Source organism: Neolamprologus brichardi, chromosome 5 (assembly GCF_056152115.1).
Source record: "Neolamprologus brichardi isolate AB-2024 chromosome 5, ASM5615211v1, whole genome shotgun sequence".
Lineage (NCBI taxonomy): Eukaryota > Metazoa > Chordata > Actinopteri > Cichliformes > Cichlidae > Neolamprologus > Neolamprologus brichardi.
Window position 1 is genome coordinate 26,117,556 of NC_142108.1, and position 16,007 is coordinate 26,133,562.

Below are 16,007 nucleotides of genomic sequence, written 5' to 3' on the forward strand. Positions count from 1 at the left end.
TATTCGTGCACTTAAAAGGGGTGAATTGGGAACAATGAATTAGGATCTTTAAATTCATGATTAATTTCACTGGTCTTGCCTACTTGAGATCGACTTATGAAGTAAATTAGTTGGGCATCCTTGATCTAAGGGAAATGCCTTGCGACGCAAACGCGAGAACGGTAGATGGCAGTGATAACACACAATTGTTAACGCACAGCGCTGGTACTTCAATAGCCGAATACGTAAGATGATTATTTTTGTCCATACAGATACCTAATTTACTATAAACACCTGTGCAATCTCATTAATTTATTTTAGTAGTAATAAAAGGAGCCGTGTTTGTTACAGTTAGCAGTTACAGTCGTGATGAGACCGTTATTAATTCTAATTTCAAACTGGATTTTAAAATAGTGAAAAACTGATTTGGAACACATTTGGGGAGCGTCAGCCACGCCGTTTTCGTGTTTTGATTGAAGGTTAGTTGATCACCCGAGCGATTCCGTAACTGGCCGAGGATTGCCGAATCATCTGTCCTGCCCGGACTGCTGGAAGCGGCCGCAACGCCATGTTGGCGAAGTCTCTCATCTATGTGCGAAAAAAATGATAGAAAACACACTTGCCGAGAAGAAAAGGTAGATCGCCGAGGGAGGTTGAAGATCGCGGCGATTGTTTTTTTTTTTAAACAGAAACGAACCGAGCCGGATCCGCAGAGGTTCCGGACGGGTGAGGGAGGCTAAACCTCCCACCGTCCCCATGAATAGCACCGCTGATCCTAACAGCGACTTTCCATGAAAAAAGACGTTTGTGTTGCTATTCGAGCTTCGTTATCCCAGTTCGTTAAAGGGATTTTGGGGCCTGCTTCAAGAATCCGCAACGCTTGCTCTATGTATGCAGGCTAGGCGCTGTTTGCATCAGTATTTATTAAGATATTGTTTTTATTTGTTATTGATTTTTTTGCGATGAGTTTGCCACCGAAAGTGGTCCCCAAACCCGCCGCTGTCGCAGTTAGCGGACCTGGAAGTGGCCCCTCTCCGTCGAGCCAACTGCGGGCTACCCTGACCTCCGTGTCTCTGCCGCCGGGAGCCCCAACTGCTCCTCAGCCCGGCGCTGTTCAGCCACCCCAGTATCCTTTGACGTGGGTAACGCAGAAATTACTTGTGTTTTCATGCATAATTTTCCCCTGTGACTGTAGCACATACAGATGTTTAATTAGCGATTAATAGCAGAGGTTGGACGTGGGGATGATGGTTTCGTTTGGAGGGAGCTGGGAGGGGAGGGGACAATTAGCTAGCTAACTGTGCTAACGTTAGCTCCCGAAGCCGGTTGTCAAAGCTAACGGAGATGCGAGTTTAATTTTGGGGGGAGTTGACGCCACACCACTGATTATCAGATATAACTGGCATGTTCCAATAAATGTGGTGGTACATGATAATGTTAAATAAAGAGGTACTATTAGGTACAGTAAAGCTTTATCACCGTATCTCAACACCGGTTACCGGCTTTGTTCAGCTTTGGTTGTTGACTAGCAAGGTGCAGTTATTGCACGGTGCCAGCTAGTTAATGCTAGCAAGTGTCCAAGTCCGTCAATGCAGCGTCGCAAAGCAGTGCAGCTTCCTGTGGCTTTATTATATGTAACGGAGCTAATGGTACTTGCTTAAGATTTAGGCCCGGCTTGTGGGAAATGGACACAGCTTCCAGTTTTACATTAACGTTTTGTTTATTTGTGCATCCGGAGAGGCCTGTCAGTGCCAGAGCTGAGCTGTCATGGTGACAGCCGTCAGAAAGATGCTAGCTTGTTTTAATGACCGTCTTGACTCTTATAATGAAGTCTGGTTTGGTATGATTACAGTCAGCTGAGAAATCTTTAAAATTCCTTCACAACCATTTCTGTTTGTTCTCCTGAGAATCTGTCTCCAAATATTTAACAGGCACTGTGTAATTATATATAAAAAGTTTATAATAATAATTATATACGGCCTTGTGCTCTTACTCTCCTTTGGGTGTACTAGGGGATGGTCCAGTTTTAATCTCTACCCTCAATTTGGTGAAGTCATAGTGGTTATGTCAGCTTGTGTTTTATTTACAGCATGGTGTCAGTAGTGTGTGTGAGAGAGGATTAAGTTGATGTCTCCTGGCTGCCGGTGGCAGAGAGATGTATCTGTTTTGTGATCTGACAGCTTCTGCTGTGGCTTTGGGGTGTGATGGCTCAACCTGATTTCCTGCCTCCCACAGTCAGAGCCGCCCTGTGTTTATAACATCTGTAAGGGGCACCAAGTTGCTGGTTGTAGCAGGTGGTAGTATAAAGGTCCCTCTTGATTTGTTGCATGTTGTAATTTTTTTGATTTGTCTGTCAGTAAACCAAACACAACAGAAAAGATTAACATTCTCTTTATCTGCTGTGCTATGGCCTCTTTTGACTCTCAAGCTCTTTGTAATTGGTGCTACATTTGCTTAACCTACTTTCAGGTGCATGATAGTGAGGGCCTACTGACTGAGTACAGAAATACACCACCTCCACTTATCCATTTTAAACTTTGTTTAAGAAAGACAGATAACAGGAATCCACTTTTTGCGTGTAATTGTAAGTCACGGTTATTAAAAATTAGCTTAACCACGCTGCCTTATTTGGTATGTTGTGCTATTGCCGGTTACTTTATGAGATTATTTGAGATTAAATTTGGGGTAAAACTGACTTGAATTAATGTGATTTTTAGAGAGAAAAGATTTTATAATGTCCCTGTAGCTAGTTATGGCAACAAGATTAAACTGCCAGGACCTCTCTCCCCGAGTGGCATCCACTTTGCACTGAACCCCAGTGGCTCCTCTGGATGGAAGGCTCATAGAAGGGTGGGTTCATGTGGCTCTTTCGGGCTGGGCCCACCGAAGGTCCTCTAATAGGCCTGATTCCTGCGCGGGGCCCTGGAATCCTGGGCAGGGCAAATGGCTTCTCTGTATTCCTTTTCTTTAGCGGGGTTTTCTGAATCACACTTAGTCTGGTCCCTCACCTAGGATAAGTTTGTCTAGGGAGGTCCTACTAGGGGCAAATAACTCATGACAACAAAGCTTCTGGGACCACTTGGGCATGGAGACCCCACCCGCACTCCCCTACATATCCCATGACCCAGCACCATGGTAAGGTAGAGTAGAGCCCTTCACATAGATGAGCAACAAATGAGATGGTTCAGGCACCTGACAAGGAGGCTGTCCTTGGCACCTTGGTGTTTTGGGTTTGTCCATATTAGGAGGAGACCCAGAGCCAACCTCAGGACACTCTTGAGAGATTACCTTGGTGTCCTCCTAGGAAGAACTGGCAGAGGTGACTGATAAGGGACACTACTATACTGTGACCCTATAACCCAGATCAGTGTCAAAAAATGGATAGGGTTCACAATGAGTATTACTTTCACTGAAATTCTGATCATTCCTTGTTCTTTTGTTATTGATTGATTAAAAAAAATGCCTGGTGTGGCACGTTAACTTCTTTTTAGCTCTTAAGCAATAAAAAGACGCTGTGGGCTCTCTTCAAAAAAGAAATAATCAGACCAATGATAAACAAATATTTTCAATTATTTTTGATTTAATTTAGTGAAGCATAAAATACACTTTAGTCTATCCAGAGAGCAGAAATGCAATTGTCAATTCACTTTGACAATGCACTATTTTTAAATACATCATACACAGCAGGAAGGTCCCACATGGTACAGATTTTTATTACTCTTTTGTAGTATTTTATACACGTTTTCATTATTATTATTGTTATTGAAATCACTCAGTTTAGTGTTGGGCTCTAAAAACAACTTTTACACCTGTTGCCACTTCAAAGCCCTGTTTTCTTGTTGTTTTCAACATATACGCTGCAGACAGGAAATACAATTTCTTTTGAAATATATAAGTGTCAAAGTCATGCTGGCTGATGTCATTCAGCAGGATAAACAAACTCAAGGAGACGAGTAAATGTTGGTTCCGATGTTTGACCGATGAATGTGGGTGTGTATTTGTTGATGGTGTAGGTTCAAGAGGTGATCACCTCGGTAGTTATTTTGGAGTCTGCATTCTGCAGTGGTTTTGTATTCAATTTTATCAGGAGGAAATAGCAGTCTAAATTAAACTGTATCTGCATCAAATTAGTGAAGTTAACAGTAAAATAAACTAAGCCAATTTCTTCTGGGCCTTCCCTGTTACTTTACAGATTCCTGTGAATACACTAGACTGTACAGCGTTTGAGTTTTATGTCTGTATGTAAACAGACCGTCTGAGTGTTGCCACTAGGCTGACCTCTCACTCTCTTGTGACCTCTAAGGTCAGGAGAGTGGGATCATATTACTCTCTGTCTGGCCTTGTGTGTGGGAATTTCTTCTTTGGCGAAGTTGCTGTGTGTCATTGTGGTTCCTGTGGGGGAACATGTGTGTGATGGAGGAGTGGGGGGGGCAGTTTGTCTGTTCCTGGTTGCCAGAGAGACCCCGAGCGCATGCGTCTGCTGCTACACTTGCCAGACAATGGCACTGCTGCTTAGCATTCAGAGAGAGAGAGGCCAAGGTGGCGCTTCCCACCATCTGCCAACAAAGGGCCAGGTCACCCAGCCTGCCTCAGCCCCCCCTCATTTCCTTCCATCCCCCCTCAGCTCACCTCACCCCACTGCTGAGCCAGCTGAGAAAACTGAGGGTTTCTCCTTATTTTTTTGCCCCCTGATCTTTTTTGTTGGTTCTCCTATCTAACTCCACAATTTCTAGACTTGCTCCTTTTTGTCTTTAGAATTTTAATAGTTTTTAAAATAATCTTTAGTGGTTGTGCCCTTAATATTAAAAAAAAAGAAGTGTCTTGAAAATTCCTGTAGAAGCCACTTGACTGCTATCTTTCTATGCCTCTGGGAACTTATTTACTTATTTATTTTGAAGCAGGATCTAAAATCAGCTGTTATTTCAGTGGACAGCAGGAGATGAACACTGAACATGAAGATGATTGAGCGTGCGTCAAGGCTGCATACAAGATTTACTTTATTTATCCCAAAGATGTGAAATACATGTTACAGCAGTCTGAACAGTGGAATATGACATTTACAAAGCTCATAAATACACAAAAGAAAGAAGCACAGGGTAAATAAAAAATAATAATTATAGGAGGTCATTTAAAAAGATAAAAATAATACAACTCAACTCAAATAAGTCAAAACAAATATATATACTGGTATGTGGTGTAAGGTAGTCCTGTAGTGTAGCTGAAGTAGAGGGTGCTTCTGTGCCCAGTAACTCAGTGGTGTTGAAAGATTTTATGGCAAAATATCCTGGTGCACATCTGTCAATAATTGCAGAAAATAGCCAATATGCTAGAGTGTCGTTAGCTTTTTTTTTGTTATATGTTGTCTTTTCATAACACCTTTGCAGCATATCGACCTAACATGGTACCATGTCTCAATAACTGGTTTTTAGGCAGTTGCAGTAATAGTGTTTGGTTGATGTAAAATTCTAAGGCACACTTGGACTTGCATCAACTATCGCAGTAAGTGGTGCAGAGGGTGATTATTTCAGTGACCCACTCTTTATATAGAGAATCAGTAGTATAATTTGATAAAAAACCTGCTGAAAGGGTTTGCAGACTTTGCCCCAACAAGGTTTTTCCCCCCTGGGATTTGTATGTCTGTCACCATCTTTGCTGTTGCATAATCCACCCATAGATTTCCAAGGATTCTTTGAGTGGCATGTCTCTCTCCCTTAATGTGGCCAGGCATGCAGTCACACTCAATGCTATGCATCTATGTAATGTATGTACCCAGCTGGTGGTTCTCACAGAACAGGAGTCCTGTATTTCAGGACAGGTGTGTGCAGCCTGCATGAGAAGATATTCTCATAAGCTCACTCACCGTGGGATGTTATAAATAAACTGCTGAGTTGTTATGAGCCAGCATTCAGGGCCGTTCTTTCCAAAGAGGGCGTGGCCTGTTGTAGAAGACGTCCTGTCAGTTCTCTCCCGGCATTACAATCTGAAGTGACATTTCCACATCATTGTGTATATTGTGTCTGTATTTACTTCTGCTAGAGCATTTCAGACACATCCTGGAATTAGTGGAAAACTGATATTTTCTTATCATGGACACACTGCTTTCAGCTGTTCTTATAATACTGTGCTTGGAGAGCCATCTCACCCACATGTTGAGGCTCTAAGGTCAGTGATGAAGTTGTTTATGTACTCCTGTCAGCAGGTAGTGCTATTACTTTTTCCATTGAAATTTAGATTTTTGTGTAGGTGCAAGAATTTAGACTTTGCCCTACAATTGTACAAATTCAGTGCACTACAGCTAAATAATTGCTTAATTTATGTGAAGTTGAGAAGGGCTTTTTCAGCGTGTAAGATCTGGGAAATTGTTGTTTGCATACTTTGTTGATTTTGTGCTAAGCAGATTGAGTATTTGAGGACTATTTGGGTTACTTCTCTATGTTTCTTGCACATTGATTCTTATGAAAATTCATTACTGACAATAAAATTAATTAAAATACATCACATCAAGCAAATTTGCATTTCCTCAATTTTCACAGAAAATAAGTGTTGCTGCAAATAAATGGTTACTTGGTAACAGTAAGTAAGGGCTGTAGTTTTTACCTTGGCAGCATTTTAGAGAGCTGCCTTTCAGCTTATATACAGTGTAGACGTACTGTTGAAAATTCCTCTTAAAACACAGCCATATCTTAAGCTTTAAAATTATTATTTAAAGTTTGAATGACAGCCTTGACCTTTGCAGATTTTATGTTAGGATCATATAACCTATATAAAAGGTGGATGTAGTTTCCATGTTTCAAAAGTGAAGCCAGTGCCAAACCGAAGTGTATATTTTTTTCATTGGCTAGCAGGAAGTGACTATTGTGGTTTCAAAAAGAAGCACCTTTTTGGAAGCCTATGGGAAAACTGCCCTTTGCTTCAATTGATCTGATGGCCTCAGACTTAAATGATAAGTTTATGTACTCAGTTGCAGCTTGTAAGGCTCATTGAATACAAAATAATATATTTTTTGGGGTCAATTGTTATCCTCCAAAAGTTTTAAAAAGTAATTAAAGCGGAGGCAGGCCTCCTGTTTATGTCATTGACAAGTTGTTATCATATTAGTGTGCTTTGTCTCATCACTCAGTGTTCACATTCAGTTTTAAACACTAAAATGCTGACTGCATAAACCAATGCCATGCCAAGAAAACCACATCTGTCTTTTATTTTCAGTCTATCATGTAGTGCTAAGTTATCAGCTAAAATTAGGGAGCTTGGTTTGTAAAGTGAATCCACAGATTTTGTCGATGTATTGTATAGATACCTGCTATTTTAATTTTAATTAGGCACTCACCCAAATTGGAGAACACATTTCTTGGGCCATATTATTTGTTAGATATTTGCAGTTCACCCTTGAGTTCACTAGCCCCAATAATGAATAATGTAAAGCTTTAATTTTAAGAGCAAGTTAATGAAAATTCACCCTTGAGACCAAAACCATTTTTATACCAGGTTGTAAACATGCTTATTTTTGCCCCAACTGGCCATTCAAGGAACTGCATTCTTTAAGGTACATTGTGCAATGACTGACTCGTCAGTAAATATAAATAACTCTTTCTCCACCAGCATTACGTCAGTCCTCAGAAAGTGTCATGAGAACAAAGTGCTTTTAGTTGATCAAATTCATAGTTAGTTGTAACTTACCTAATGTAAGGCATTATTTCTCATATAGGCACTCTGTTAGAAACATAGCTTTTATATAAATGATGGTTAGAGCTACTGAGAGATGCTACACACTCATGATAGCTATTTGTCAATGGCAGTCCCACCTAAAAGCCGAATCACAGAGTAATTTGCTTGACTACTGTAATGCACTGTTTTTTTTGGAGTCAGCCAACGATCTCTTGCTCGTCTTCAGCTCATTCAAAATGCTGCTGCCCGCCTCTTAACTGGTACCCACAGCTACGAACATGTAACACCTATCCTGTCTTCTCTTTATTGGCTTCCTGTTCATCACAGAATTAATTTCAAAGTCCTAACACTGGTTTATAAATGCCTTAATGGTCTTGCTCCCCCATACCTTTCCGAGTTACTTCAGCCTTATATTCCTTCACGGACCCTCAGATCAGCTGACCAGCTGCTGTTGGTTGTCCCAAAATCAAGGCTTAAACGTAGAGGAGAACGAGCCTTTTCAGTTATGGCCCCAAAACTTTGGAATACGCTGCCTTTAAATATTAAACGGGCATCTTCGTTTCCTGTTTTTAAAATGCTTTTGAAAACACACCTTTTTTCGATAGCGTTCAAACTGGCTTGAGTTGATATGGTTTTTATGTGTTTTATTATGTTTTATGTGAGTGTCAGTGGTTGTATCTTGTGTTTTACCCTGTGTTTCTGTACAGCACTTTGGGCAAACTTTTTGTTTTTAAACGTGCTATATAAATAAACTAGATTTGGATTTGACATCTTTTCATTTGGTGGTTGGTCACCAGTGGTCATTTTAAGCTTGGTAACAAGCATCGCCCTTTATTGTATATACCATTCACTCATGGTTCAGTGAGTGGTATCAGTACCTCCAATTAGTTGTCTCTTTAAAGTTAAAGAAAGTTTTGCCTTATGTGCATTTGGTAGTTGCTGATGCATGTCACTGAATGTCAGTGCCCATTACCTCCCTCGCTTGCTACCTGCTACCACATAAATGTGATGTTTTGCTGAATAAAACTTGAAACTAGCTGACAAGCACAAAGGCAAAATTAAAATGTTTATTGAGGTCACAAATAAAGGCAACCAACTGCCATTTTCTCATAGACTTATTTACTTTATTTCTAAACTAGATGAGCTTCTGGCCATTGGAAAAGAATGCATGTTTTAATGGTAGATCTGCATTGGCTTCACTTTCCAGGCACGTTATGCTTTGTCCGTCTGTTTTTTGTTGTTGTTTTTTTTACAGTCTGTGGCTAGAAGTGGAAACTTTCCTGCCCGTTAATTTAAAATTTGTATCTTTATAAAGAAATACAATTTGTGTTTTAGAGATCCACAACCATAGCTGCTTAAGATATGGTTTGTTACAGTTGAATCCAAAAACCTACCACCTATTGTTCATACTGTAGTGAAAGAGCAGTCTCAGCAACAGCAGTGAGAGCTTTGTGAGCTTCGCTTTTATCCAAGTGTGTGTGTGTGTGTGTGTGTGTGTGTGTGTGGCCAGTGAGCCAGCAGGGAGGAGGGTTTGTATCTGCACCATCTGGGTCGTCTCCACTCGCTTCCTGTATGTCCACTTTGAGAAGGTACAGGAAGTACTCTGAGATTCGCAGGTAGTCTACGTCATTCAGACGAGCCTGTAGGACTATCATGTAATTTAACATTTTTGCCCAGCAGAATTTCCATGATGTTTATCAGTCATTGCACCACTCTCATTTCCGTTAGACCCTCTCTTGCTTCTTTGTTTTGGATACTTGTCGTGATTTCTTGAAGTTGTTAACTTTATAGCTCTGATTCATTGATTTATTCAGGAACGGCATTTATTCAGAATTAGTTTATTGAGCTGTATCATCCTCCTGATCAGACGTTTACTATGCGTAAAGCTGTATCTCCTCCTGTCTTCTCCTCTCTGCCTCTTGCACATTCAGCACTTAAGTGGCTTTCCAGTAAGCTAATGATGAAGCAGGGACCGCTGCAGCTTTTCCTTCCTAAATGAAGCTTATAGGTCACTGGAGGGGTCGAGGACAGGGAGTAGTGTTTGATGCTACCTTGGGATCTCAACAAGAAAGATGTGTCTGTTTGTCTGTTTTAGACCAAAAATGTACCTCCCAATATAAGAAACTACACTTTCTTTTTTCCTTTTTCAGAATGAGCAACTTTTACGGCAAATGTTACTATTTCGTTATCGGTTTGTGATTATATATCCTCAAATATTTCTTGAATCGGTCCATGGGTCAAATGTGAATCCCCCCCCCATTGTTGCAATTCTGATCAGCTTGATGGTTATAGGTTATATTTCAGCAGCACTGGCACTCTCATTTTTGAACTGTAAGCCTTTAGATTGATATTGTGCTTGGCCTCCTTCCCAAAGCAGGCAATTAATGGAGATTTAAAAAAAAAAGGCTAATGTCTAATTAGTGTAGTCATCTACTGATATGGTTATGCCTGATGCACGCAGTAGAGCATGACTGCAAAGTGTCTGCATCCATCTGGTTGCTCGACCACCCACATGGAGAGCTTGACATGAATGATGTTTTGTCTGAGGACAGTTTGGTTTCCCTGCACGATCACCTTGATATACCACCGCAGTATTAATTTTCTTCTACAGACTCAATAAACTTAAAATAAACCGCAAGAACTTTTAATATGGAAGGAAAACTAAGAATGTGTGAAACCACCATCATTTCTAGTTGCAGATCTAGTTGCAGGGCAGCTCAAGAGTTGGCAGTTCGTCTTGTAATCGGAAGGTTGCCGGGTCGAGCCCCGGCTTGGACAGTCTCGGTCGTTGTGTCCTTGGGCAAGACACTTCACCCATTGCCTACTGGTGGTGGTCAGAGGGCCCGGTGGCGCCAGTGTCCGGCAGCCTCGCCTCTGTCAGTGCGCCCCAGGGCAGCTGTGGCTACAATGTAGCTTGCCATCACCAGTGTGTGAATGTGTGTGTGAATGGGTGGATGACTGAATGTAGTGTAAAGCGCTTTGGGGTCCATAGGGACTAAATAAAGCGCTATACAAATACAGGCCATTTACCATTTTACCATTTACAGATATAGAATTTGGCAAAACCAAAAACTTGGCCAGCTCTCTGATTAAATAAGTGTAATGTAGTATAATAATCAAACGCTCAAATTTACTCAAAACATAACAATTAAAAAGTGAGCGAGCTAAAGAAATGACTCATGTTTTCCCAGCAGCAGGAAAGCAGCATTTATTTATGTGTTGCCTTTCACAGAAAGAAGAGTTTTGCAGAAAGCAATTAAAATTTTTTAATTTGCATATTATCTTAAAAGAAAATGTATAAAATAAAAGCAGAATGAAATATACCATGCAAAACTTACTTTAAACTTATTCAGAAGCAAACATGTAACAGGGTTAAGAGTAGCAGAATTAAAAGACCAAAGTATATATTTCATAAAAGCTTGTGTGGCACAAAGCATGTTACAGAAAGGTATATCTTGAACTGACTTTTGGCTGCAGGTGATTTCCTTCTCAGACAACAGAAATCTGCGTGCTGCCTTTGAGCCGTTTAAATAGTGACTCATTCTTATAATTTGGCAACTGTGGTCGAAAGCTTAGACCAGCCAGTTTTTGGTTAGTTTTTTTTTTTCTTACCAGGTGTATCTGCCTCGTCTTCCCCAGTTGTCTTTTTCTCCCTTCTTAGAAGGGTTTGGAATTAAATGCTGCTTCCAAATTGTCTCTCAGACTTGATGGTTTCCAACCTCATCAACTCCTTTTATCACTGCTGGCATGGCAATACTGGCAGATGAATTAATAACGTCAAACCTTTGCACACCTGAGTCACACATAATCTTTTCTACATTGTGGTCAGACTTGGATAATCATACAGTTGCACTGACAGAAATCTTGAATCTGAAAGCAAACAATGTTGTAAGAAATGTGGCGTCACTGTTTTCAAATTTCCTTCTGGCTGAAATAGCAACATCTTTTAGATGCAGTTGATTGAAGATTTAGAAATGGCATTTGTGTCAGTCATAGACTGCAAAAAAAAAATGGATGGTGTTTGTTGGAGTAGTTAACACTAGGAAGCTTGGTTACCAGCCTATATTCATGAACTGTATGGGTGTGATGTAAAGACACACTACCTTCTATCTAATAATACTAAAAAAACAAACATAAAAACAGTCTGGCACAGCATTTAAATTTAAATTATCACAACTGAAAGACAAACATCTTGGATGGCCTTTATCACACAGTCGCTATATTAATCACACAATTCCATTAAAAATGCTCTAAACTGCAACAGATAAATATGGCAGAGAGGTCCAAATCAGTGACGTCAATAAATGAAGGTCGTGTGTGCAGAACTGTCATTTAGGTGTCCGCACTTCTAAGTTTAAAATCTCAACACAAAGGAAGGTTAAAAAAGAGTAACTATTTTCAAAAGGATTGTCCTGTTATAGATTTTATGAAGCAGGGAGCTATCCACAGGGGCTAACATAGTCTGTAAACACACTTTAATGCTGTAAAGTTGGACATTTTACCGTGCAAAATTATGGGGGTTGACTTGGTTTTGAACCAAGCCTTCGGGGGCTGTTGGAGGAACTGCAGTTTTTGGCACTTCCACAGTTTTATTTTGCGTGCTGTGTTTCAGTATGTTGACTACCACCTTTGACTTCGAGGTGAACTTGCACCTGTTGCCCTAGTATGTTGAACCCTGCTTTTGCTCCCCACCCTCTGTTTACGGTCTCCACGGCTGTCTGGAACCCAGCAGAAATACTTTGAACTAATTTTTACTATTGCAACTTAGGAAATATTGATGTTAGTCGCATTTCCTAGAACACCGAGTAATATCATTAAAAATGTAAGGACAAAAGATTCAGTTTCTGTGTATGGTGGTATAAAACGAAGAGAATCCTCTCACGGAAGAAGCGTGACATGTTTGCTTAAAAGTGCTTTGTTTCGTTTTCTGTGTATAGTTCATATTTTTCACCTACTTTCGAATGCTGCATTTCTTGGATGTTGCTTTTCTAGTTATCATGTGTAGTCTGCAAATCAGTAAAGAAACCTGTCATGTGGGAAATGTTTGCTGTCTGGCTCTCAAAGCACCAATAAAAAGAAGGTGAAAACTGTAAATGCCACGTAGTTTTTGTACTCTTCCTCACATAGACTGTCAAATCATTGTGATGGGACCGAGCTTCTAATTACTCCTAACATCTTTGTATGTGTGTAGTGTGGGTGGGTGTGGGTTTTTTTTTTGTTTTTGTTTTTTTTTTCTTCTTTTTTTGTCTTCCTTCTCCAAGTTCCTCGGTAATGAAACTGATAATGCTTCCTGCTGTGCTTCAGTGTTGTGATTCGCAGCCTTCTCTTTAAATAATTCTTTTCACTCTGTCTTATCTCGTTACGAGTAGCAGTGCTGGCAGGGGTCCCAGAGAGATGACGGGCCCTGCAGGCAAGAGCAGGACTAAGGAAGGGAGTTTAGGGCAAAGGGAGGTGTGATTTGGGTGAAAGGAAGAAAGCCAGACGTTCGGTTTCCCTTAAATCATGTGATCAGCAGTGAGCAGTGTGAGCCTGTCTGTCGCACACAACTGCCTGAGCAGGTTACTAAACACAGGCCTTGCCTTTTCTGTGTGGATTTTACACATTCCCCCTTTTATCTCTTCTAACATCTCAGTGATGTCTTGATTTATTATGTCTTTCTTAAGCTTTAAAGAAAGTGATCACATACTCTGGTTTCACTGCAAACAATTATTAAACCCTCGAGTGTTATAGATTTTCTTTTGTGCTATGTTGTTGTAGTTTTTGTTTAACCTCTTGTTCTTCACACAGCTGAAGGTGAAGGGAATTACTATTAAACGTATTTTGTGCTGTGCTGCCAAATAGTTGTTTCAGTCCTCACTCTTGTGCTCCAGCTGCCCCCCAGCCTGAAGTAGCACAGAAATCCATTTCAGATTTTCCCTTTAACTCTTGCAAAATGGTGAAGGTACATAGTGTACTCTCAGAGATGGGGCATTTTAGGCAGGGTTTGTGTGGTTGGAGGGGGGGGGGGGATCCTTGAAATTAAGCTACAGGACATGGGGTCTGAGGGAAGCCCTCTGATGATCTGAATGTATTACATTAAATTAAACAACTGCAGAACATTTTTCAGTGGATTTGTGTTTTTTTTGTTTTTTTTTAACTCTTAAACATAACAGATCAGTTCTCTTTGCATGCTTTAATCAGCCATATTTAGACTCAGCAACACCTCTTCTAAAATATGACAGGAATCTTACCTGTCTGTGACTTAGCAGGATGCCAGTTTTTATCTTCTGTTGCTTGAAGAACTTCCCTTAACATCCTCTTTCCAGAATCCCACGGGTTCAGCCATCACTGGACGAACGAATCTTCCCTACACAGCCTGGAGTCGCTGCAGTCTACAGCGTGAGTCACTGCATGCAGCCCCTCTTTTCAGACACTATTACATTCATATCCACCTGTATATACTGTATGCTGCAGTGCATATGCAGGAAGGTTACACTTTAAGTAAAAACACACACTGAAGACTCAGATTTGTTGTACTGACTTTATGCTTTTGCACACACTTTTATTATGGTCACATAAGTCACACAAATGATTGCTTATTTTAATTTGGTTACTGAATTTAATGCGGTTGCGTACAACCATTCATTCATGAAGGTAAAACCTGAAAACATATAATAATATTTTTGTAATTTGTTATGTATTATGTCATTGTAATTTTGTGGTGTGGTGGTTAACACATGGAGGAGACGCAAAACCCGGCCTCAAAGCTCACAAGCTGCTATACTACTAGGATTGTGCCAAATTAACATGTGGATGCCTCTGCTGTTGTGACTGCTTGGGAAATAAAGGAACAGCTGAAAATACCATTATGTATCATAGTTGATAAGAGAAAATAATCATTCCATTCTGCTGATGTCAGTATGTTTTCATAAAAAATATTCTGTATTTGTTATTTATTGCCAAATTTTGGTGCCTTTAACCAGTGAGCTAGAAGAAGCAAACTGATGGCTGACCTCCTGGCCCCTCTGTGTGTTTTTACCAAAATGCTGTTTTCCTAGGATTAGACACCAACATTGGTATGGGTTGTTGGGAGTTTAAATCTGAAGCTTTACAGTTAACCCTGAAAACTCGTAAAATGTTCCAGGTATGTATTACAGGAAAAGAAAGAAGTCCTGCTGACTCAGCACTCCTCTTTGCCTGTGAAATTAAAGTGAAAGTATTTAATATGTGTGGTAGCAAAAAAGGGGGAAAAAAGATACTTAAAATTAAGGATGGACAGATCCAGAATTTTCCAGTTGCTGTACAATGTTGTTATTATGGCCTCAGATGAGTTATTCACAGCCCAGTACCGCATTATTCAAGTTATTTGTACTAGTTGGAGTTTTTTCAGCTCGGTGTAAGAGCAGTAGGCTGCTTCATACTCCTGTCTTACAGTTGTACTCGTTTTTCCTCTTCCTGATCTCACTCTGTTTCACTTTGAGTGCAGAATGGAGCTGAATTCCTGTCGAACCGACAAGAACATGTCATAATAAAAACTTTCCAAAATGGACATAACATGAATGAGAGTCAGAAAGACAGACAGAGATAGCATTCCTCTCCTTGTTGTGTGAGCTTTGCAGTCATGTCCACTTACACGGCCTCAGTTTGCAGTTAAGTACAAAAGTGGAAAGGTTTTGTAAACACATGAAGAAAATCTGTTGCTGCTGCAGGCGTGAAGTACCTCCACACTGCTGCCTTTTGCTGTTAGCATCCTCATACTATTTATCTCCCAGCTTTATGTGGCACAGTGAACAATTTAAAGTTAAATTGAGTAGATTGGCTTGTTGTTACCAAAAGCTGTTCAGTAGGTTAATTTACCTGTCAGTTTGTCATTTTATAATGATGGTGCTACAACATCGCACAATATTATTTGTAGCAATAACAAAGAGAAGGCTTTATGCTGAAACGCAGCAGCAATTTTGTCAGCATGGTGACTGTAAACACTTTCTAACCAGAAATCTTTTTTACTTGTTTCGATGTTAAGAGTGCCAAAGACTATAATGGTGGAGATCCTGTTTGCTGTCAGTCCAGTGTTTGACATTAGGATTGTTTGGAACTGGGCAATAATAATACAAACTGTGCAAACATGCATGTGTGCTTGTAATTTAAAAGAGCACATACGTGTAAGGAAATTCTTTTGTGATCAGATCACAGCAGGCCTGATCTGCAGATTGGTTCCCTTAGGGTACCTCTGCCATTTACTGACTCCTTCAGGTATTAATTAACATTTTCTTCATCATATTTTTGTCATGATAATATTTACATAATTTGTAGTATGTTTCTGTTGTCATATGCCTGGAGCATAAACATATGAGTTAGGAGGATTTGGTAGACAATTAGATTTG

The 16,007-nt window shown here is 40.2% G+C and overlaps 1 protein-coding gene across 12 annotated transcripts in view; it reads left to right on the forward strand.

Annotated features, from left to right (window-relative positions):
• The first annotated feature begins 220 nt into the window (after nucleotides 1–220).
• eif4g3a (eukaryotic translation initiation factor 4 gamma, 3a) overlaps nucleotides 221–16,007 on the forward strand; it is a 66,902-nt gene continuing 51,115 nt past the window's right edge. For 5 of the 12 annotated variants that reach the window (XM_087840918.1, XM_087840923.1, XM_087840924.1 and 2 more), the window contains exons 1-2: nucleotides 222–1,117; nucleotides 13,950–14,022. In XM_087840918.1, coding sequence (XP_087697044.1) covers nucleotides 942–1,117; nucleotides 13,950–14,022 — 249 coding nt within the window. In that variant the 5' untranslated portion in view covers nucleotides 222–941. Of the gene's footprint in view, nucleotides 1,118–13,949; nucleotides 14,023–16,007 lie in introns of all 12 variants that reach the window. The other 7 variants (XM_087840920.1, XM_087840925.1, XM_087840921.1 and 4 more) reach the window with 4 other exon arrangements.